This window comes from Pseudonaja textilis, chromosome Z (genome assembly GCF_049901715.1).
Source record: "Pseudonaja textilis isolate UNSWEBS1 chromosome Z, rPseTex1.2, whole genome shotgun sequence".
Lineage (NCBI taxonomy): Eukaryota > Metazoa > Chordata > Lepidosauria > Squamata > Elapidae > Pseudonaja > Pseudonaja textilis.
The window spans coordinates 5,455,586-5,478,919 of NC_142008.1; the positions used below are offsets into that span (position 1 = coordinate 5,455,586).

Below are 23,334 nucleotides of genomic sequence, written 5' to 3' on the forward strand. Positions count from 1 at the left end.
TCTCATGACTGTGGGGATGTTGCAACAGTCGTAGGTGTGAAAAATGGTCATAAGTCGCTTTTTTCAGTGCCATTGTAACTTTGACTGGTCACTCCACACAAGCAAAGTACCAGCAAAGGAGGGAAAAAAACCTTCAGAGAAGTTCCTGAGACAGGAAGTCTAGTCCTGCCAAGAATGTAATAAGGGTTAACGGAGAGGCAGTTTCTGTAAGCAACACCAGAATGTTTCCTTCCTACCTTCCTTACAGGATTAGCCCAGTAATTTCTTCTAACAACCGGTTCTCCGAACTGCTTAGAATGTTAGCAACCGGTTCTAGCAAATAGATGCAAACTGGTAGAATCCCACCCCTGGGTACAGGCATCCATACATGCACTTTTGATACATTATGACAAAAAGATTAGCCATCACTGGACTAGATAATTTCCAGAATTTCTTTGTGATATCAATGTCTCTGATATTATTGATGTGGTGGGCATATCTATACCCACTGTAGGGTCTATGGTGCTCTCTGAGGGGTGGGTGGGTTTTGCGGACATTTCATTAACAAACTAGTTAATATCATCCAATCTAGCATTGATGATGTGGCCTGTATTCACCATAACAACAGAATGCAGGAGAAAATCCAGGTAATACTTCTTCGTATTTTATTGCATTTCAGGTGCTGAACCTGTTTCTTGCCTTACTGTTGAGCTCCTTTAGTGCTGACAACCTTTCTGCACCAGATGAAGATGGGGAGATGAATAACCTGCAGCTGGCCTTTGCCCGCATCAATCGAGGGCTGAAGTACCTCAAGCGTTCCATGTGGAATTTCTGCTGTAGGGTCCTTCGACAGCCAAAAGCGACTGCCGAAAAGAAAGCCATGATGAAGCTTGTGACCCACAACCAACCCGTCTTGCACAACTGTGTCAACAACCACATGGCTAATGAGTTTGTTAAAGAAGAGCAAAGCCAGAAGGAGAACCACACCAGCAATGCCAGAGCTGCCACCAACAAAGTGGGGCATCAGGTGTCCGATGACCACAATAATGACTTTATGACCAACCCAAACATGTCCATTTGTGTCCCTATTGCTATGGGGGAGTCGGACATTGAAGATGATGAGCAAAGCACCTTCACCGAAACCGACCAGGTAAGTTTCTCCTAAAACCAATCATGGTGTCGGGGCTCTGGCAGTCACCCCCATTTGAACCATGAATTTCTAGCTGGATCTTTCAGAGCTTAAAGACGATTTATTAGGAGTGAACATGCTGGTGCTATCTGGGTGTAGCTGATTCTGAGACATATCATTCATTTCACCCTTGACCCTGGTTTCCCCCACACCCCTGGGTGTATCATAATTCATATTCTCCAATGGGACACATCCATAGCCAAGAGTCATCAATCATGTTCTCCAGTTATAATTTTGTGTGCCAGAAACTTCGGTTGCCTAGAAATTATCTAAGAAAACATTTAAGGAATGCACTACTTACCGCTCTCCCTTTCTGCTGGCAACTCTAAAAGACCAGAGAAATATTTTATGAGTTGACACATGGATGTGGTCGATGCAGTTTTAGGGAAGTATGAGAAAGGAGGTGCAAGCTGCAGAATAGCCTTCTACAAACATGGTTGGGAACTGAAACCATTGTAGTTCCAACACTCCTGGAGTGTACAACAGCTTGAAAAGGGCTGTTCATACATAGATAGTACATTCCATATTTTGTGATCTGTTGGGTTTGCCGAGCAGATGCAGAGAGTGATGTGGCTGTGGAGAAATAGATAATAGCCAGCCCAGAATCATATAGGATCTCAGCTTGTGGGCAAATTGTGCCACACTCATTGCCTGTATGACTGAGTGGCACCCATTTTGCAGACTCGAGATCCTGGAGCGGGGACAATATTAGAACCATCCAAAATTGAGACACAAACAGCAACACTGATGCTTTAATTGTTCCGGGTATTGGTAGATGTTAATGCCAAAATTAGAATATCCTTCTGTGATAAATTACTCTTTTATATATTATAGTACCAAGCTTTTCCCCTTTATAACAGCAGCAATGGTTGCCATGGTGTTCTCCAAGGACACAACTATGCAACTAGATTAATTTAGCAGTTAGTTAGTTCCTCTCTCCAAGGAATCATGACAACTGTAGTTCACTGTGGAAATTTAGGGTCCCCAAACAAAATTCTCAGTACCAGGATGAATAGAGTCCTTGATTGGAACTCACGAAAGTTAAAAAGATATAGTGGTCCAAATACAATTTTACAAAACAGATTTTTTTTTAAATTGTCTTATAGTTGTCTTTAAGGCCTTTACAAGTGGAAATGGACTTAAATTCGCCATTTGATGTTGTATTCTTTTGGGATGAAGCTATGAGTTGGATATTGATAGTTTGTGAATGATTTACACAAGTTGTAAAACACAAGAAAGCTTCTGGGTATCAAATCTGAAAGGTTTTTTTTGTTTGCGATGTTGAGAATTAACCACTGTGAAATACTCACTGATGACTGAAATGTTGCTTGGGGATGACATGCAGGCAGTAGTTGTAGCTGATTCAGGAAGCATAAATTCAGAAAGACAATGGAACAAATGTGTTTCTTATCTCCGTGTGCTTTAGATATCCTGAGAAATAGTGGATAGGGACTTGTGCAACAAAATAGGATCCTACTATGCATAGCCTCTCTATGTTTTTTTCTCTCTGTCTCTCCATAATCTCTCTCTCTTTCTCTCTCTCTCTCTTTACATAAAGTCTCCCTCCCTCTCCCCCTCTCTCTCCTCTCCATAGACTTCTTCCTCGCTGTCTCCCATACTCTTTCTATCATTAGGTAATTACTGTAGACACACATGATACAAGTAAAAAAAGACATGGGACAGCTAGAATTCTTGTGATTTCGGAGAATTCTCTGTGAATCTCTCCTTGGAGAAAGAACTCAGAATTCCATCAGGCTCTACCAGATTGTTCCGAATAGTATGAGCATTGTGAAAAATGAGAGCAGAGTCCCTCTTAATGGTCTTGAAGCCTGAACAAATGTCCAATATAACTAGAATCTTGCTTATTGCCAAGGCTTTGTAACTTGTCTTAAAAGTGACTTGGAAAATCTGGAACAGTGTAGTAGCTAAGCAAATCATTAAGCTCTCTTTGCTTAATTCCTTCAGTTGTGCTTCCATTTGAGTTCTTTCTTTCTCTGTTTCCTGTCTGATAAGCTACTGAGGGTTTGCAGATACATGCAATAATGCCATACTCATACCTTTCTTAACACCTCTGCAACATGATCATTGAAATATAATCTCTAATCTCACCAAATACTTCTATTTCCATGTCTAATTCCTTCATCCTGACCCCAAGCTTGCTTTCAAAATGCTTATTTGCCTTTATTAGTCCCAAACTCTATATAGCTAGCCCTCAACTTACAATAGTTCATTTATTGACTGTTTAAAGTTACAACGGCAGTGCAAAAAGTGAATTATGACCATTTTTCACATATGACTGTTGTAGCATCCCCATGATCACATGATCAGAATTAAAGTTCATATTTATGACTGTTGCATTGTCCCAGGATCATGTGATCCTTTTTTGTGACCTTTTGGCAAGCAAAGTCAATGGGGAAGGCAAATTCACTTAACAACTGTCTTACTCAGTTAACAACTGCAGCGATACATTTAACAACAACAAAAAAATCACAAAATGGGCAAAATTCACTTAACAAATATCTCACTTAGCAACAGAAATTTTGGCCACAATTGTAGTTATAAATCAAGGGCTACCTGTAATAAAGTATAACGAAAATAAAGAAAATTACTGATTTTACAATCGCGAGCATGATAGAAAGTAAGTAGTAGGGGAAAAACAGTTTCTTGGCAAAAATAGGAGGTATTATTGTGGTTGCTTTCTTTAGGGAAGTTTTCTCAAAACTAGCCTACAACCTATCTAACCATTTCTTTATAAAGATTGCTGATAACCAAAGTATTGATTTCTCTTTAACCCACAATAATTTTGTGGTAGATATGTCTAGTTGGAACAAGTTTATAATAATTTTTAAAATAATTCTCACTGGGAAATTTATGTTAATATTAAAAAACATAGCAGTCTTAAAAGCAATAGCGTTTAGACTTATATACCACCACATAGTGCTTGAAAGTATTCTCTTGGCAATTTACAATATCAGCCTCTTGCCCCCCAACAATCTGGGTCCTTATTTTACCCACCTCAGAAGGATGGAAGACTGAATCAACCTTGAGCCAATCAGGATCGAACTCCTGGCAGTCAGCAGAATTAGCCTGCAATACTGCATTTTAGCCACTAGAAGACCTCCAAGGTCCCTTCCAATTCTCTTATTATGTTTTTGGCCCTCCCTTTAAGATGCCTCTGCAACAGGCAGTTATCCATTGTGGATTCCCTGAAAAGCTATGGTAGTTACTAGTTTTCTAAGATAATCTCCTGTCCTAGCAGTCACAAGGTTCCTAGTACAGATGTCTCACATACAATTTACAAACTGTGAAATGAACGCACCTGTTTGTGTGTGCGTCTTTGGTGATCTTTTCACACTTGAAGTAGCTAGCTCTGTCAGTGGTAGTGAGAATAGTCTTGGTGGTTCCTGGATTAGGCTGTTGTTTACTTCTCACTGGATTGTTTTTATTTGTGTAGCGTGGGGCACGTCTTAGCCAGGGATCACCCAGGTAGCTGGCTGCCTCTGTGGAAGGAAATTTTTCAAGTGATATTATCTGTATCCTGAATGCCGTTAGGCTTCTTAATTGTCCCTCCGTGGTTTGTTCTCCTCCATGCTGCATTGAGAGCCCAGGATGGGTTGACTCCTTCCTATGATGTCATTTAGCTGAGTCTGCACTAAGATATAAAAGCCAGCCCCCGGAAGAGACCCCAGCTTTTGACTCAGCTCCTTTCAGTCAGTAGCTGTGTCTCTGAAAGCTTCTGTTAGATAACACTCACCAGCGATCTTCAGTACCGTTTTTCCTTGTTTCAAGCAGCTCCCAGGATCTGGGCAGCTGCTCTTCCAGGAGAGCAGGCTCTCTCTCCTGCAGCGTTGGGAGCAGCATTGCCAGAGCGCTGTTCAGGCAAGTTGGGCAGCGTCTGTAGACCTTCCCTATGCCTGCGGTTTGAGCGGTCGTAAAAACCAATCAGCAAACCGATAACAGCTTCAGCCAGCTGAGGTTCTGTAGATAGCACTCACCAGCGATCTTCAGTACCTTTTTTCCTCATTTCAAGCAGCTCCCAGGATCTGGGCAGCTGCTCTTCCAGGAGAGCAGGGCTCTCTCTCTCCTACAACGTTGGGAGCAGTGTTGCCAGAGTGCTGTTCAGGCAAGTTGGGCAGCATCTGTAGACCTCCCCCACGTCTGCGGTTTGAGCGGTCGTAAAAAGCGATCGGCAAACTGATAACAGCGTCAGCCAGCTGATCGTGTGGCCAGCGGCTGCCCTTTCCTTTGCTGACTTCACTCGGGGCTCTTTATAGCCTAAGGAGTGATTCTTCGATCTCGGAGACTGTTTCCCATAGTCAACGGCCATCTTGGATTGAAGCTTTCCACCACGAGGTGAGCGGCCATTTTGTAAGCCCGGGGGTCAATTTATATAGCCTAAGGGGCTTATAATACAAAAAATTTACAAACAGTTTCTTTCCATCGTAAGAGCCTTTATTCTTCAAATGGAGCAAGATAAGGATCAGGCAGAGTTTTCCACCCCAGTGGAACAGTCTCTTAAACCCAATAAGAGAAAAAGTCATAGGCAACGCACCCAATCAGTCCAGAGGGAGGTGGCTGCTAAAATGAGAGCTAAGGCTCTAGCCCCTAAGAAGGCAACTCAGGCTGAGTTGAGGGCAGAAAAGCGCAGACATGCAGCCCAGGAGAGGCAGTTCAACAGAACTATTCAACAGAAGTGCAACTACAGCAGGTTTCAGGTGATACCTGTGGGCCCCAGCCAAGTCCTCCCAGGGGAGGAGAAGTTATCTATGAGCCTTTCCATCCTCCATCCTGGCCTCCTGAGGCCTTTGCAGTACAATATGATCCTCAGGATCTCAGCAGATCTGGGCCTTATTTCCAACAGGCTTCTGTGCCCTATGCTCCTCCCCCTCCCTCCAGGCCTCTAACCTCTTCTCAGTCTAGGCCTGAAGCCACCTTCACTCCCTCAGCAGCAGCCTTCGGCCTTCGGCCTCTACCTTTGAGCATAGACCAGGGGATATCCAAGATGTTGTCTCATTGGCCATTAGTCAGGGATTGGCTGAAGGCTTCAAGCAAATCCTTCGACCTCTGGAAAGGGTTCAGGCCCTTCTCCCTTCTCAATCTATAAGTTGCTTCATCACCCTGATTTACACAGGCCCCAGGACCTCAGGGTCCATTCTTCTCTACCAGAATGGGAGGAGGTTGATGAGGAAGGAAGGGCTTCACCATCTGAACACAGTTACTCCTTTCATTCAGAACGTGAAGAGGGCGAGACCTTTGACCAAAATCTTCAGAGGAAGAGGACTCTCGCCCAGAGCAGACATCCTCTGCATTGGTTTTCAATCTTTCTCTCTTCAGGCCATTACTCAGCAAGGCCTTGGTCACTGCCAAGCTGTCGCCAGGGGAAGTGGCTCCCAAGCCACAAGGAATTCCCTCTAGCCAGGGAGACTCATTCTCCTCCAAGCCTGTACTGCATGCAGGGGTTTTGCCTTCTCCCACTTTGTTCCTGGACATGGTCAAGGAACAGTGTGCTTCCCCTTCAGCAGGTCCTCGCCCATCTTCTCTGGATAAGCGTTTCTACAACGTCAGCGCGGCCCTGGACAATGCCCTGGCAGTGCCTTCTGTTGACATTCCGGTTCTGGCTTCGCTCTCATCTCCTGGCACTCTCACGTGGGCATCCATACGGTGGCTGCACCAACTCCAGATCAGATTGCCTACATCTGACCTTCAGTCTCACCAAGGCCTTAACAAGATTATCGCAGCGGCAGAATTCACTGCAGATGCCACTCTCAATTCCGCCAAATTTGCATCTAGGGCCATGGCATGTTCAGTAGCAGCAAGAAGACTGTTACGGCTCAGAAATTGGCAGGCAGAGTCACGCCGTAAATGGAAGCTGGCTTCATGCTCTGGAACCTTATCTCATTGAAACCAGAGATAAACGTAAAATTCTCTCTTCCTCTGGGAAGAGAGCCAACTATCGCCCAGCTCCTTATACTGGTAAACAGCCCTTTCGGGAGGGTGGGGGTCATTCCTGCCATCGCTCTAAGTAATCCTTTGTTCTCCCCACCCATCGGAGGTCGCCTAGCCTTCTTTGCCTCCAAATGGGAGGAGTCAACAGCAGATGCCTGCGTGCTCAGCACTATTAGGTCAGGATTACAATTGGACTTCCTAATGCCACCCCCCCAATTTTTTTTTTGATCTGTCCTGTCTCTCAGGTTATTTCAAGGCAAGACCTCATGAATCAGGCCATTCAACACCTTCTTGAAATCCGAGCTATTCAAACCTGTTCCCCCCTCTCAACAGGGACGTGGGTTTTACTCTCACCTTTTCATCGTTCCCAAAGCCTCAGGGGGGGTAGTGAACCATCCTGGATCTAAAATTTCTCAACCAATTTGTAAAATACAGGCAATTTAAAATGCAGACTCTGCATTCTATTTTAGAGAGCATTCGGGAGGCGATCTCCTCTCTTCCACTGATCTCATGGAGGCTTACCTCCACATCCCCATTTGGCCTCATCATCGCGTTTCTCTTTCTGTTATCAGAATACCCATTACCAGTATCGAGCACTTCCTTTCGGCCTCTCATCAGCTTCAAGGGTCTTCATGAAGGTTCTGGCAGCATTGATGGCATCTCTGTTTTCTGTTCCAGTGAGGATCCAATGCTACTTGGACAACATTTTGATTCTGTCCTCCTCCATCCATGCAGCCCATCGGGATCTGCAAATTACCCTGTCATATCTCCAGAGCCACAGATTTTTCCACTCCCGTCCACTCCAATGGTTCCTGCTTCCCTACCAACGGGCAGGAACCAGCCACTCATCCATCAAGGTCCCGCTCCCTCCACAAATCCGGAGATCTCTCAATTGGTGGTGTTCCCCATTAATCTGGAAGGGACTCCTTTCAGGGTCCCAGACAGGCTAGTGATAACCACCGATGCCAGCCTCCTGGGTTGAGGTTCCCATATGCAGGGCCAGATAGCTCAGGACCTTGATCCAGGTCAGAGCAGGCCCTTCCCATAAATTGGCTAGAGCTCAGAGCCGTTTTTCTAGCTCTCAAGCATTTCAGGCACTCAGTGACCACCTCTCATGTTCTAGTCCTTATGGACAACATGGCCACCATGGTTCATGTCAACCAGCAAGCGGGGATGAGATCCAGAGCCCTCATGGGAGAGGCTCTACGGTTGGGGTTATCTACCTGTTGTCAATCTCGGCCGACCACTTCTCCGGGATCAACAACTCCCAGGCCAACTGGCTCAGCAGGAGGCTAGTCAACCAGGCAGAATGGTCCATTCCTCCATCTCTATTCAGGGACCTTTCCCTCAGATTCAGAATGCCGGAGGGGGATCTCTTCTCCACTCCTCAAATCGCCCAGGTCACCAGATTCTTCACCAGGTTTCCTTGCCAGGGAGCGAAGAGGACCGATGCCCTTCGGTGCAGATGGCCCAAAAGTCTCCTCAGGAGGTTTTTGAAAGGGGCTTCCAGCCTTTCCCCCGCTCCCCATCATTCCGGCAGTAATTCAGAAGATGTTGGAGGAATGAGCGGAGCTCTTCCTCCTGGCACCCTATTGGCAAGGATGCCCTGGTTTGCAGACCTGGTCAACCTATCGGTAGCTTCTCCTTGGAGGATCCCAGCCCATCTAATCTCCCTTCATCAGGGGATTCTGCTCCACCTGGAGCCCCAGTGGCTCAAGCTGACCATATAGCACTTGAGTGGCAGCGGCTAGAGGTGGCTGATCTTCCTGAAAGGGTCATCATCACTATCCTGGCATCTCACAAACCTTCCACAAGGCACATCTATGATGACACCTGGAAGGCCCTTTCCCGATAGTGCCTTAGGGAGGGTCTCTCTCTCCTGCTTTAGCCCAGTTGGCAGAGGTTCTTAGATTCCTTCAGCATGATCTGGAGAAAGGTTTGGCCCCCAAAACCTTACGCAGGCAAGTTTAGGCCCTCTCCTCGGTTCTTTCATGGGGTTTGCTTCCTTCCTTTTCCCATCACCCTTCAGTCAGGAGGTTTTTGAAAGGGGCTTCCACCTACCAGTGGTTCACAGGTACCCTTCCTGGGATCTTCATGTGGTCCTTAATGCCCTTACAAAGCCCCCCTTTGAACCCCTTAGAACATTGTCTCTCCATTTCCTGTCTCTGAAGGTAGTGTTCCCCGTTTCCATCACTTCAGCCAGGCGGGTATCCGAGCTCGCTGTTCTTTCCATCAAACATGACCTTTGTTCCTTTCATGATGATAGGGTTGTCCTCAATCTGGACCCCTCATTTATTCCAAGGGTTAACACCTGTTTCACAGGTCCCAGGACATTATGTTGCCTGGCTTCTGCCCCCTCCCGCACCATGACTTAGAGCAGCAGTGGTATACCCTAGACGTAGGTAGGGCTCTTAGAATATCCATTAAGCGCACTTCTTCCTTCAGGAAGTTGGAAGCCATTTTGTTTCCTTTTCCTTTCTCACTTGGGGCACAAGGCCTCTTCTCCTACTATTAGCAGGTGGGTCAGATCTTGCATTGAGCAGGCCTACAAACCTGCGGCCTTTCCGGTTCCTCGAGGTCTGACGGCACACTCAACCAGGAACACGGCCACTTCAACTGCCTGGGTGACCCAAGCACCTTTGGAGGAGATCTGTCATGCGGCCATGTGGACATCCCCATCTCCTTTCATCAGATACTACCGTCTGGATGTCTTTGTCTCCGCAACTGCAACTTCGGCAGACGGGTGCTTCAACAAGTGGTTCAACAGTCGGTGTGATGAGCCGGACGAGGACCCACCCGTGGACATGCACGCTTTGGTATGTCCCATCCTGGGCTCTCGATGCAGCATGGAGGAGAACGGGCGTTGGTAGAAGTTACCCTGAACGCCCTTTCGATCTATGCTGCGAGAGAGCCCAGCCCCTCCCTTGATTCGTCCGGAGAGGGTAAGTCATATTTCTGTATTCATTTGTGCTTTCAGAGACACCTTTCAGTCTGTCAAGTATCTTCGCCAAAGCTGGGGTCTCTTCGGGGGGCTGGCTTTTATATCTTAGTGGAGACTCAGCTAAATGACATCATAGGAAGGAGTCAACCCATCCTGGGCTCTCTCGCAGCATAGATAGAAAGGGCGTTCAGGATAACTTCTACCAACGCCCATTCACTCACGGGAATCCATCCGGGGAGCTGCTGACTTCAGCGGTGTGCAGGCCCAGTGTGTTACCACGTGAGCCACTGTGGCTTCTTTTTGATTGTTGGTCTAGTGTTTATCTTGCTGTTAATCCAAGAAGAAAACAACACTCCCATTAACAACAACAGGGCAAATCATTTGTGTATAAACAGAAAGCAAACTACACTCCTTCCTAACACTGCTATTACCAAGTTGGGTAATAAAATGTCTGGAAGAAGAACAAACCAAGCTGAAAGAGCAACAAGGACCTCAAAGTTCAACTCTGAACTACAAATATTCTCTTCATCGATACCTAATTTTTTTTGTATGGATTTGACAATTTCCCCTAATCTCATAGACATGTTATTTCATCTTACCTAAACCTTTTCCTTGGCTTCCCTTTATGTTAAAAAAAAAAAAAAACCTTGACTGCAAAAAAATACAAATAAGACACTCCCGATAAACCCTTTTGATAATGAGTTACTGTCGTCTTTGAAATATCCACTACTGTTGCTTTTCTGACAGGGTCATTACAAGCCTTGCGATGGCAAATCCAATAGTTTTAAAAATTCTGGATCTGTGGTTTTACTATTTGGGCAAAACTTATGAATTGGTTCAAGAGCTGACTTGCGTTTTGAGTATCAAGAGACCTTTCACTTGTTCTTCCATTTTGTTTCCTTTGTAATTGATTCTAGGAATTTGAACATTTTTAGGAAAGCTTTTGTTCCGAGTCATCATTAGCCTCACATTGCTGCACATTGATTGCTAATACAAAATCATCTTTGAGTTAGTTAATACTCCTTTTCCTAACCTTTACCAGTGGATTTTGTTGATGTTTCTGCATCAGAGGCATAAAAGCATTCTAATAGCTTGATTGCTTCTAGTTGGGCTGCTTTGTTATGTTTTGTATAGTTCCATTAGCATATTTACTTATGTTGAGATCCTGGCAGCCAGAGAAAAAAAGGCACCAAGCCATCTCACCATAACCACAGAAACAAAGAGAAGTATTATTGCAATTGATTGTGGAACTGAGTTTGTTTCTTTGTTTATTACTTGTATTTATCTTACTCTCTATTAGTTTGAAGATTTTTAGAGTGGCTGACAATATAATATTCCACAAACGCATAAAGCAAAAGCAAAAAAAAAACAAAAACACCAACCTGTAAAAGGAGCAATAGCAGCCCTTTCTTGGCTAAAAGGAAAATATAACATCACATCAAAAGAAAAGACCGGGCTTAAAAATAAACATTTTTACATGTCACCAGAAGGACAGCTAAGGAAGCACCATGTGAATTTCCCTTGGGAGACCATGCTTTATATAATAGAATTGCCAGCCATCTCACTTTGGAACGCAACAAAAATCATAAAGGGCTTTCCCAAGATGATCCTAACGTCCAGGTGGGTTAAAAGAAGGAAATTCATGACTTACCTCAAATTTAAACTGTATAGACATTTGCAAGCAAGAACCAAAGAAAGAGACGGCCAATGCACCTATTTCAAAACTGGTGCAATGTGTTTCAGATGTCCCAAAGGTGCTTTTTTCAAAAGGAAACTCTCCCCTCACCACTTCAGGATGTTTTTCTTCTCCTCCAAGAAACTTCTTCAGTTCTTACTTGCCTGGATAGATATTGAAGAACTGAAGAAGCTTCTTGAATGAGAAGAGAAACATCTTCAAGGAAAAACAAAAACAAAATCCAGTTGTCTTTTGAAAAAGCACAACCAGGGACAACCATGATCTGGATGACTGAGAATCTCAATAGACATATCGAGATGTTTCAGATGTTAAATATTGCATTTTGTAGTAATTAAAGGCAAAGAGGGTAAGCATACCTGTAATGTACACTAGTACTCCAGGTAGGATACTGTCAAACCATAGGTTAATATAGGCAGGCTACCTCTTTCTGCAAGAAGATACAACTGGACAACCAGGAAGCATTAGTGAGGGGAGCTGTAGATCAGAGAAGATAGGACAAAATCTAAGTAAGACCGCCATATTATAAACTCAGTAATGGACCTGCAGCCCCATCCAGAATGGCTGATCCTTTTACTCCATTAGGCAGCATACTATTAATTAGAATTAGAATTCTTTATTGGCCAAGTGTGATTGGACACACAAGGAATTTGTCTTGGTGCAAATGTTCTCAGTGTACATAAAAGAAAAGATACATCTGTCAAAAGTCAAGAATCATCAGGTGCAACACTTAATGATAGTCATAGGGTACAATAAGCAATCAAATCATACTAGGAAACAGTCAATATGAATCGTAAGGATACAAGTGGCAAAGTTACAGTCATACCATCACAAGTGGGAGGGGATGGGTGATAAGGAGTGATGAGAAGGTTAATAGTAATAGTAGTGCAGAGTTTGTAAATAGTTGGACAGCGTTGAGAGAATTATTTGTTTACAAGAGTGATGGCATTCAGGGGTAAAACTGTCCTTGTGTCTAGTTGTTCTGGTGTTCTCTATAGCATTTTGAGGGAAGGAGTTGAGACAGTTTATGTCCAGGGTGTGAGGGGTCTGTAAATATTTTCACAGCCCTCTTTTTGACTCGTTCAGGATACAGGTCCTTGAAGGAAGGCAGGTTGGTAGTAATTGTTTTTTTCTGCAGTCCTAATTATCCTCTGGAGTTTGGGTCTGTCTCGTTGGGTTTCAGAACCAACAAGAGGTATATATGATAGACTCGATAATTCCTCTTTAAAACTGTATCAGCAGCTCCTTAATAATCCAGAGTTTTAATTTATTGATTTTCATCCATCCCAGGATAGTAATTGGAAGTCCAGAGTCAGGAATTACTGTGGGGTAACAATTCTAAAACCACTCCAGGAGGATCCAAACTGAAATAATATAAGTAGTTCTTGAATTACGACCACAGTTGAGCCCAAAATTTCCATGTCTAAGCAAGACTGTTGCTAAATGAGTTTTGCACCATTTTGTGACCTTTCTTGCCATAGTTGTTAAGTGAATCACTGCAGTTGCTAAGTGAATCATGTGGTCATTAAGCAAAGCTGTCTTCCCCATTGACTTTGCTTGTCAGAAGATCGCAAAAAATGATCACATTACTCCGGGACACTGCGATCGACAGTTGCCAAGCAACTGATTTTTTATCACATGAGCCAGGGGATGATGCAAACAGTCCTAAGTGTAAAAAGTAACCATAAATCACTTTTTTCAGTGCTATTGCAACTTCGCACGGTCACTAAACAAACTGCTGTAACTCGAGGACTAACTATCTTAGAGCTATTCCTGAAATGAGACATAATGCTTAAGCCATCAGCCAAGAAATTTCACTATTCTTTTCAGTGTAGATAGATGTTCTAAACTACATCCCTGGTTGTTAAATATTCCAAATTATAGTCCCAATTGTTCACATTAACAGGGAATTCTGCATAGAAATATGCATTCTAAATTCTAATACAGACTTATGAAAGAATCAAGTTGGAAATGTGTATTTATTGTCAGGATACTCCAATCCAGCAATTTCATGTGGTGCACCAGGGCATTCTTTGGAACCAACCAGGTTTGGATGGTTTTAATTAAACAAAAATTAAATGGGAAGCAAAGGACCAATCTTCAGGTTTGCTATTTTTCAAGAATACCTCTTAAAGAGGTAAGTGTAACAGTTGAAGTGTTGGGTTAGATGTAGGGGGACCCAACTTTTAGCTTGCTTTTAACCATGGAAGATCTCTGAATGACTTTGGACCAGTCCCTTTCACTCAGAGCAGCACTGATAGAATTACGGAGCTCAAAGATGTTTTTTAATCACTCTTTCCTCCCTTTCTAAGTTTTGTTACCATTAGAAGATACCATTTGTAGCTCAGGATTGAACTGTAGGGCCTTGGTGTTCTTTGATCTCCGTGGTTTTCTTGCAAATCTTTCATTACCTAATAGGGAACATCTTCAGTAGTAGAAGGGAGTGAAGTTTTTAAAAAGAGAGAGGAAACCCCACTCCCTTCTTCTAGCACTGATGATGTTACCTTTTGGGGGAAAGGAAATATCTGCAAGAAAAACCAAGTTCAGAGAGAGCACCAAATGAGATTTGTTGTTGGTAGGACAATAGACAAAGGGGCCACTTTAAATCTAATGAAAAAGAAAGCGCCTAAAATATAGAGCCCACCACCTTGTCTGGAAGTATCCACATTGTCCTGTAAAAATATTTTAAAAATGGATACATGGATAAATAATATATTTTAATATTACATAGCTTTCTTAAATACTTCACCAATTTGCCCTCTGTAGGGGATATATCATAAGACTAGACACCCCCAGGGTGGGAGTTACTTTATCATTGGGCAAACCCCTCATCCCAGCCAGCCATTTTGTGAAAGCTCCCAAAACATGCCTTCACTATTCTAGATACATAAGTTAACTATCTCTCAAAATTAGGAAGTGTACTAGACAGAATGCTGAAAGGCCAAAAACAAAGAAATACTTTAAAATAAAGATGTCTTCTTGTTTATCTTTCATAATTTGGCCACCACACTACAGCTCTCTTATTGATTTCATCTCCAAGTAGAATTTGTTGCTGTTCACCAGAGAAATGAGGTGGACACAATACAATATTTCACGTTTCTTAATGACTATTCTTATTGGACATCCATTGGAAGGAAAAACCAGAATTCTGGGCCACTTTCCCTGAGAGACCCATAAAGAAGTGTAGTTGCTGATGTAAATTAGAATGAGTGAAATAAATTCAGAAAAAAGATAAACACCAGAAAAAAGAGGCACATTTTCTACAAGCACAAGAATTCACCATATAATAATATTGCTTGCCAATATACTTAACCTATTATACTGGGAGAATATTCATTCATTCATTCATTCATTCATTCATTCATTCATTCATTCATTCATTCAATTATTCATTTTCTGTAGCTGTACAATTCAACCAAAGGACTCTGGGCAGCTTACAACTCTAAAAATCAGAAATAATTAAAGCAGTTAAAAATAAAACAAGGAGGAACATCCCAAAAAATAAATATAAACAGCTGAGATAATTAATTAGGTAACAATAAAGCCAAGAAACGGGGCCCTTAGCACTTTCTGAGCCCCAGGCATAGGTACGCACAGCCAAGTTCTTAAAGCCTTGTGAAAGGCCAGCAGGATTGGGGCCATGCTAATCTCTGAGAGGGTAATATTCCATCTGGCAAGGGCTACAGCAGAGAAACCCAGATTCATTTAACCATATTATTAATCTAACAACTGTAGTGATTCACTTAACAGCTTTGGCAAGAAAGGTTGTAAAATGGGGCAAAACTTACTTAACAATTGTCTTGCTTAGCAATGGAAATTTTGGGCTCAGTTGTGATTGTAATTCAAGGACTATCTGAAGTGATGCTATATGTTCCGTGTAGCTGCCCCCATTTACTACCAGTGCAGCCATATTTTGCTCCAAAATGTGGCTTGGAATAGTCTTCAAGGGCAGCCCCATGTACATGGTGTTGCAGTAATCTAAGTGAAAGGTTACAAGTCATTTATAAACTTGATTTGGCGTGTGTAATATAGATACAATCCCAAAGCTATTTTAACAATGTTACGCATTTAGAGTTGACCAGCGTTCTTTGTCAAAAGCCCTTGATATGATTTATAATGCCACTTTATAATGCTTTGTTAAGACCACACCTGGAATGTTGCATCCAATTTTATTCACTATGATATAAAAAGATGTTGGGGACCCTAGAAATGTGCAGAAAAGAGCAACCAAGATGATTAGGGGACAGGAGGCTAAAACATACAAAGAACATTTGCAGGAATTGGGACTCTCTAGTTTAATGAAAATAAGGACTGGGTTGACATTAGACCGGTCTTCCAATGTTTGAGGGGCTGCCACGAATAAGAGGGGGGGTCAGCCTATTCAAAGCATCTGAAGGCAGGAGAAGAAGCAAAGGATGGAAACTAAACAAGGAGAGAACCAACCTAAGATTAAGGAGAAACTTCTTGACAGTGGGAAAATTAATCAGTAGAAGGATTTGTCTCCAGAAGTTGTGAATGCTCTATCACTAGAGGCTTTTAAGAAGAGATTGAACAACCATTTGTCTGAAATGATATCGGGTTTCCTGTTTGAGCAGTGGGTTGGACTAGAAGACCTTCCAGTATCCCTTCAAATTCTGTTATTCTGTTCTGTTCTGACTGCAAAAAAGTGTGGTGTCTAAAAGATACCCACCTTGGGGTTTCGTACCCAGCTTGAGTCTTGATAGGTGGCACAACTGAATCATTGCCAGTGTTAGTCTTGACTGGTAGATGAAGCCGACTACTTCCATATGGGAAGAAATGCCCAAGATCTTCAAGCAGTTATTTATAGGCTTGAATGAATTATGACTTCTGGAATGTTAACATAGGGCTGCTAGCCAAACATGATTCCCATAATGTTCATAGTGAACTCACAGAATGCCAGCACACACAGTTATTCCACTATAATGGAATGTGGCTGGTATGTGCATCCCAGTCAGGTTGAGCTGAAATGGGGACGAGTTTATTCATGAGTAAACTAGCTGTTCTGGCATTTCTGTTGCCCATTTCAGCTGTTTTGGGAGTAGAGAATACTTTGCATGGGGCAAAACCCAAGGGACTAATATAGCTCCTTATATTAGAAAAACCTATTGAAAATAAGAATGCAGTTCCTGGCATTCCTCTGAATTGTTTTAGGATAAGGCTATCTGCCAGATCAATTTTGTTTGTAATGACCACAAGCCAATTTGGAGTGAGGACAAAACCTTTCTTCTCAACTGGCTTTAACAAAGTTGGCCGTTAAACTTTGTCAGGCTGCATAATGTAACAATGTTTATTACTGAGTTCTTAATTGGCTGTCTGTGATCACTCCAGGAAATAAGACATTTGAGAAGAATAGGAGAATAACAGAACGAGAGAATAGCTGAGTTGGAATGGACCTTAGAGGTCTTCCAATCAGGCAGGAGACCATATACCTTTCCTCACAAGTGGCTATCAGGTCTCTTCTTGAAAGCCTTCTGTGTTGGAGCACACACAACTTCTGGAGGCAAGTTGTTCCACGGGCTTTCTTACTGTCAAGAAACTTCTCCTTAGTTCCAGTTTGAATCTCTCCTTAATTAGATTCCATCCATTGCTTCTTCAGATTAGACATACCCAATTTATGCAACTGTTTATCATATGTTTTAGCCTCCAGGTCCGTAATCATCTTTGTTGCTCTTCTCTGAACTCTCTACAAAGTCTTGACTATGTATCAGAATGGTCAAACAAATGGCAACTTCAAATCTCAATAAATAAATGCTCTGTCTTACATATTGGCAAAAAAATCAGAAAATAAAGTACAGGCTGAATAGTCAAAACCTTGTTGATGATCCAAACTCTGTCAAGGATCTTGGAATACTCATCTCTAATGATCTAAGTGCTAGAGCCCACTGTAACTACATAGCCAAAAAGGCATTAAGAGTTGTTAACCTAATCTTATCTAGCTTTTTCTCTGGTAATGTTACACTACTAACTAGAGCATACAAAACATTTGCTAGACCAATACTCGAATACAGCTCATCAGTCTGGAACCCACATTACGTATCTGATATTAACACAGTTGAGAAAGTCCAGAAATATTTCACAAGAAGAGTTCTCCACTCCTCTACTGATTGTAGAATACCTTATGACACCAGACTTGAAATTCTAGACCTAGAAAACCTAGAACTACGCTGCCTCCGGTCCGATCTAAGTATAGTATATAAAATCATACATTGCAATGTCCTACTTGCAAATGAATACTTCAGCTTCAACCATAACAACACAAGAGCAAACAATAGATACAAACTCAAGGTTAACTGAACCAAACTTGATTGCAGGAAAACAGAGTGGTCAATGTTTGGAATACTCTACCTGACTCTGTGGTTTCTTCCCCAAACCCAAAAAGTTTAATCTTAGACTGTCTACTATTGACCCCTTCGCTTTTCTAAGAGATCTGTAGTGGGCGTGGATAAGTCCACCAATCGTGCCTACCGTCCCTGTCCTATTGTTTCTTTTATTTTTCTCATAAGCATCTATCTCATGTATTCAAAATTATGTTTATTCTTATACCTGTATCTTGTAAGCGTTTGACAAACCAAACAAATACTAAAAACACTAAATCTTTTTTATAATGGAGTGACCAAAACTGTATGCAATATTCCAGGTGTGGTCTTACTAAGACTTTGTAAAGTGATACTAGTACTTCACATGATGATAGATTGATTCTATCCCTCTGTTAATGCAACATAGGATTACATTATCATGCAATATGCAAAAAGGCGCAAAGTAGGGTACATTATATATTTTATTTCTCCAGTCACCCTTGCTTTAAAGTTTTATTCAGTGTGCAACTCCATTTTCCTATTTTTAATAACATTTTCAATAGGTGATACCTGGATACGCTCAGTCATAAAATAATTCAAATTTTGTGCTAAGAAACTACAGTTTGCTATCAATGTTGTTATGCAAGTTGTGCTCTTTTACATAACTTTTCTCACCTTTGTTCCAGAATAGTATCTGAAACAACTTTGACTTCTGTTCTTTATCCCCTCCAACCCATAAATCTTATTCAGTCATCCTCTCACAATTTCAGCAACAAAAAGATTAGAAATGTAGTTGACAATGAAATTCTGCAATTTAGCTAGTGAAAGGTGAAAGGCTGGAACAGGACTGTGCACCCAGTCTCTGTTGTATGTGTTGGGCAGTTTTGTGGATTCACCTAATCTAAGTGGACCTGTCCAGAGTTGGGGTGTGTGAGAGAGCTAATAGCTATTCTTTGTACTGTATGATTGTGAGGTTTGTAAGGTTACCAGCCACCGTTATTTCCCCCTCCGCCTCAAGTATTTTTCCAACCAAAGTGACTATTCACACTTATGCCACTTATGATGAAAAAGTAACTTTGCAAACACTCCTCGTATTTATGACCTTTGCAGTCTGGAGAGCAAAAGAAAGTTGCATTAAGATCATAAGGACAGTAGTGGTTTTACTTAGTACAGGTCGTTCTTCACTTACCATCATTTGTTTAATGACTATTCAGCACTGAAAAAAGTGACAAGAAACAATGGGTGGAAACTAATCAAGGAGAGAAGCAACCTGGTAGGAGAAATTTCCTGACCATCAGAACAATTAATCAGTGGGACAACTTGCCTCGAGAAGTGTGAATACTCCAACGCTGGAAGCTTTTAAGAAGAAATTGGACATGCTTTTATCTGAAATGATATAGTGTTTCCTGCCTGAGCTAGGGGTTGGACTAGAAGACCTCCAAGGTCCCTCCCAACTCTGTTATTCTCTTATTCTGTTAAAATGCAGTAAACCAATTCTTTCAGTCAGTGTAAGGATTCTCCTGTGCAATGCGTAGCTTGATCTTTAATTATCTTTGTGATAGAGCAGGAATTTCACCTCCTGGTTTAGTGCACACTTGCAAGCAAATTAATAATCTTGGATTCCAGAATAGGTGCAGTAATGTGCTAAATTGGAAACTAGACTTATGAGGGAAGGCATAGAGAGCTTCCAAAAGATAGAACTGAAAATGAAAAAGAGGGTTGTGTAGATTAGCTGTAAAAGACACTTCCAATTTAAACTTGACTTTTAGGGACAGCACCCCATGCAGTATTTTTTGGCTGTGTTTTAGAGATGGATTACTATTGCAGCTTGTTCAATTTCCCTGTCAAATAAACAGCCCTGAAATGTTCAACAGGCCCCACTGAAATACAGATCAAAACTGAGTCCGTTTAACTTCTGATATCAGTCTACGTGGCGCTCACCTACGGAGGCAGAATCAGTAATTGATTGTTCTAGATGTTCTAGAACTAGATGGTCAAATCGGGTTTATAAAACAACAGGATAAAAGGGTTGCAAGTGATCTTGGAGGTCTTCTATTCCGACACCACCACCACCCTGCGCTCAATCAAGAGAACTTATCCTGTTCTGGACAAACGGCTGTCCAGTCTTTTCTTTAAAAAACCTCTAGTGGTGGAGCAACCACAACTTCTGGAGGGAAGCTATTCCACGGATCATTTGCTCTCATTGTCAGGAGATTTCTCCGTAGTTTTAGGTTACTTCTTTCCTTGATGAGTTTCCATCCATTTCTTCTTGGCCTCCCTTCAGGTACTTTGGAGAATAGGTTGACCCTCCCTCCCACTTCTTTGTGGTAGCCCCTCAAATATTGGAAGATTGCTATCATATTGACTTACCTAGTCCTTCTGTTTGTTAGGTTAGACTAGACATTCCCAGTACCTGCATATGTTTTAGCCTCTAGTTCCCGAACCATCTTTGTTGCTCCTGTGCATCCTTTCTAGAGTCTCAATATCCTTTTCGTATCATGGTGACCAAAACTCAATGCAATATTCCAGGTGTGGTGCCACCAGTGTAATATAAAGTGGCACCTCCATTGATCCTGATAGTAGCCCTGTGGCTACTATCAGGCTACCACCTATTCTTTACCTGTGCATTTGATTTTTCTTGCCAAATCTTTAACTAGTAAGACTTTCTAGAGATTCTTTTTAAAGGCTGTAATCTTATACCAAAGATGGGGGTTTCGTTTAAAGCTGTGATGATGGATTGAATGATTATGCATAATATTGCACTGTACCTAACAGGAGACTGTATCCAGTCCATAGCATCTATAATGACCCAGGACATGACACAAAAATAACCAAGTCACAATAATAGAAGAAAGTCCCTTTAATGCCTTTAACTTGGCCCCAATGTCCAATTATCCTTGGCTGAATATCAAACTCTTAAAGAAAACAGTTTACAGAGGGAGTAAATGCAGTCTGCACCCAAAGTAAAGTTAATTTGAAATAAAAAAACCCAACACACCACACTGAAGGAATTACTATGGCCGGCAAGGATGATTAATTGCAGACTTCTACCAGATAACGCAGCAATTATAGTTGGGAGGAAGCCAAAGCACCAATAAGCTCTGACAAGAATAAAGCACGCTTTGTTTCCAGCAACTTTGCCATGTGCAGATTGTCCTTTTAACCAGTCCTCCCAGCTGCAGCCCATGAAGGGGATCAGGACCCCTTCCTCCCCCGTAGACCAGGCCACTCATGTTTCTCCCTTATCCACTCCTCCCTGCGTGCCCTAGGATGAAGAAGGGATGGGCCTGGGTCTTCCTCTAAATGCCTATTCAGCCTGTGCCCTTCCCCAGTTCTCTCCACAACCACGGGAGCCACACTCCCACTCACTGTCAGCTGTTCCATCTCTCCCTCGGAGTCAGACAGGGGCATGACAGCATCTTTGTTTGTTTGTTTCTCCATACAATGCTATCTTTGCCAATAGAAGAGAATATTTGTAGCTCAGTGTTGAACTATGGAGTCATTGGTGATCTCTGACCCTGATTGTTTTCTTGCAACATTTCATTATTCAACAGTTCACTGATGATGTTGCACAGCTAGGTAATGAAACATCTGCAAGAAAACAACCAAGCTCAGAGAGCACCAACTATTCCACAACACATTCTTTTATTGTTCTACATTTTTCCAATGTCTTCTTTCCTTGGCTAGTAAATTCATTGCTTTCATAAAATTTTAGGTATTTAATTAAAATTTTATTTTTTTGTGTTGTTTTCCAATGGCAGACTGACATATACATAATTAAGGGAAATTCTGAAATGTTAAAAATAAACACGAAAGAATTTGCAGATTTTTCACACCTACAAGTGCACAAACATGCTCGTACACATATAGTTTGTATTATGACTGCTTTTAATTGCCTTCAAAAATATAATAAGCCTGCCTCTATATGATTCTACTTTGCTAATTGCAGGAATTGGGTGTGCCCAATCTAGTGAAAAGAAGGACGACGGCTGAACATGACAGTAGTGTTACAATATTTGAGGAGTTGCAATAAAGGAGAAGGGGTCAACCTATTCTCCAAGCACCTGAAAGCAGGACAAGAAACAGTTGGTGGAAACTAATCAAAAGCAACCTAGAACTAAGAAAAAATGTCCTAACAGTGAGAAAAATTAGCTAGTGGGACAGTTTGCCTCTAGGTGTTGTGGCTGCTCCATCACTGGAGGCTTTTAAGAAGAGACTGGACAGTGATTTATCCTGAGTAATATAGGGCAGAGTTTTCTGCCTGACCAGGGGGTTGGATTAGAACCCCCAATCTTTTGGGCACCAGGGACTGGTTCCGTGGAGAAAGGTTTTTCTGTGGATCAGTGTGTGTGTGTGTGTTTTTGCATGCTGCCTGCATCCCACGGATGGGGCTTCCCCTGTTTACGTAGCCCGGTTGCTGGCATGCCATAGACTGGTTCTGGTCCATGGACAAGAGTTTGGGTACCCCTGGACTAACCCCCCACAAGTCTGTTATTCTGCTAACATTTATTGGGATATATTAGAGTTCAGGCTGTCCAGAACTAATATACCTTTACTTTATCACACTCTTCTTTGGAAGTTCCTTTTATACATTTATGATGAGCTGAATAATTGGGTCAACTGCAGAAGAGGAAGAGAGACCACCCGTTGTCAGGGGAATACTGGCATTTCGTTAACAGATAAAATTAACTTCCGATTTCATGTAGACAGACCTTGGGATTTTTATTTATATTTTAAGCTTCCTTCTTCCCTATCTGCTGAGGGCGAATGCAGTTTCATGTACTAGAGAAAAACATAGATATGTAGGAGGCCTCTTTAAATCAATCCAGGCCCTGAGTCCACTTAATTTAAGACTGTCTTCCACCTTGACAGCTGCTTTTCAAGATTTCAAATCACAGTCTCTCTCTGTACTTTATTTGGAAATGGGGAAAAATGCAATCTGGGAAATTCTGCATGCAACGCTTCAGCTCTTCTCTTGGAAGTTGCGAATGCTCCAACACTGGAAGTTTTTAAGAGGAGATTGGACAGCCATTTGTCTGGAATGGTATATAGGTTTTTCTGCCTGAGCGGGGGGTTAGACTAGAAGACCTCCAAGGTCCCCTCAACCTCTGTTATTCTCTTATTTTGGGGGGAAAGGATTTATTAAAGGACCCACCCAACGTGCAAGAAGCTGCCACACCTTTGCAGATTAGAACCCAGAAGGCAGTGGTGGGATTCAAAAATTTTTACTACCGGTAAGGGGACCAACCGTCCTCCTTTAGGGAGGACA

General features: G+C 42.2%; 1 protein-coding gene across 6 annotated transcripts in view; it reads left to right on the forward strand.

Annotated features, from left to right (window-relative positions):
* The window catches only part of LOC113447963 (sodium channel protein type 5 subunit alpha-like), a 381,002-nt gene that overhangs the window by 238,043 nt on the left and 119,625 nt on the right, over positions 1–23,334 (forward strand). For all 6 annotated transcript variants that reach the window (XM_087917483.1, XM_087917477.1, XM_087917478.1 and 3 more), the window contains one exon: positions 659–1,129. In XM_087917483.1, the coding sequence (XP_087773609.1) occupies positions 659–1,129 (471 nt within the window). The remainder of the gene's footprint in view (positions 1–658; positions 1,130–23,334) is intronic.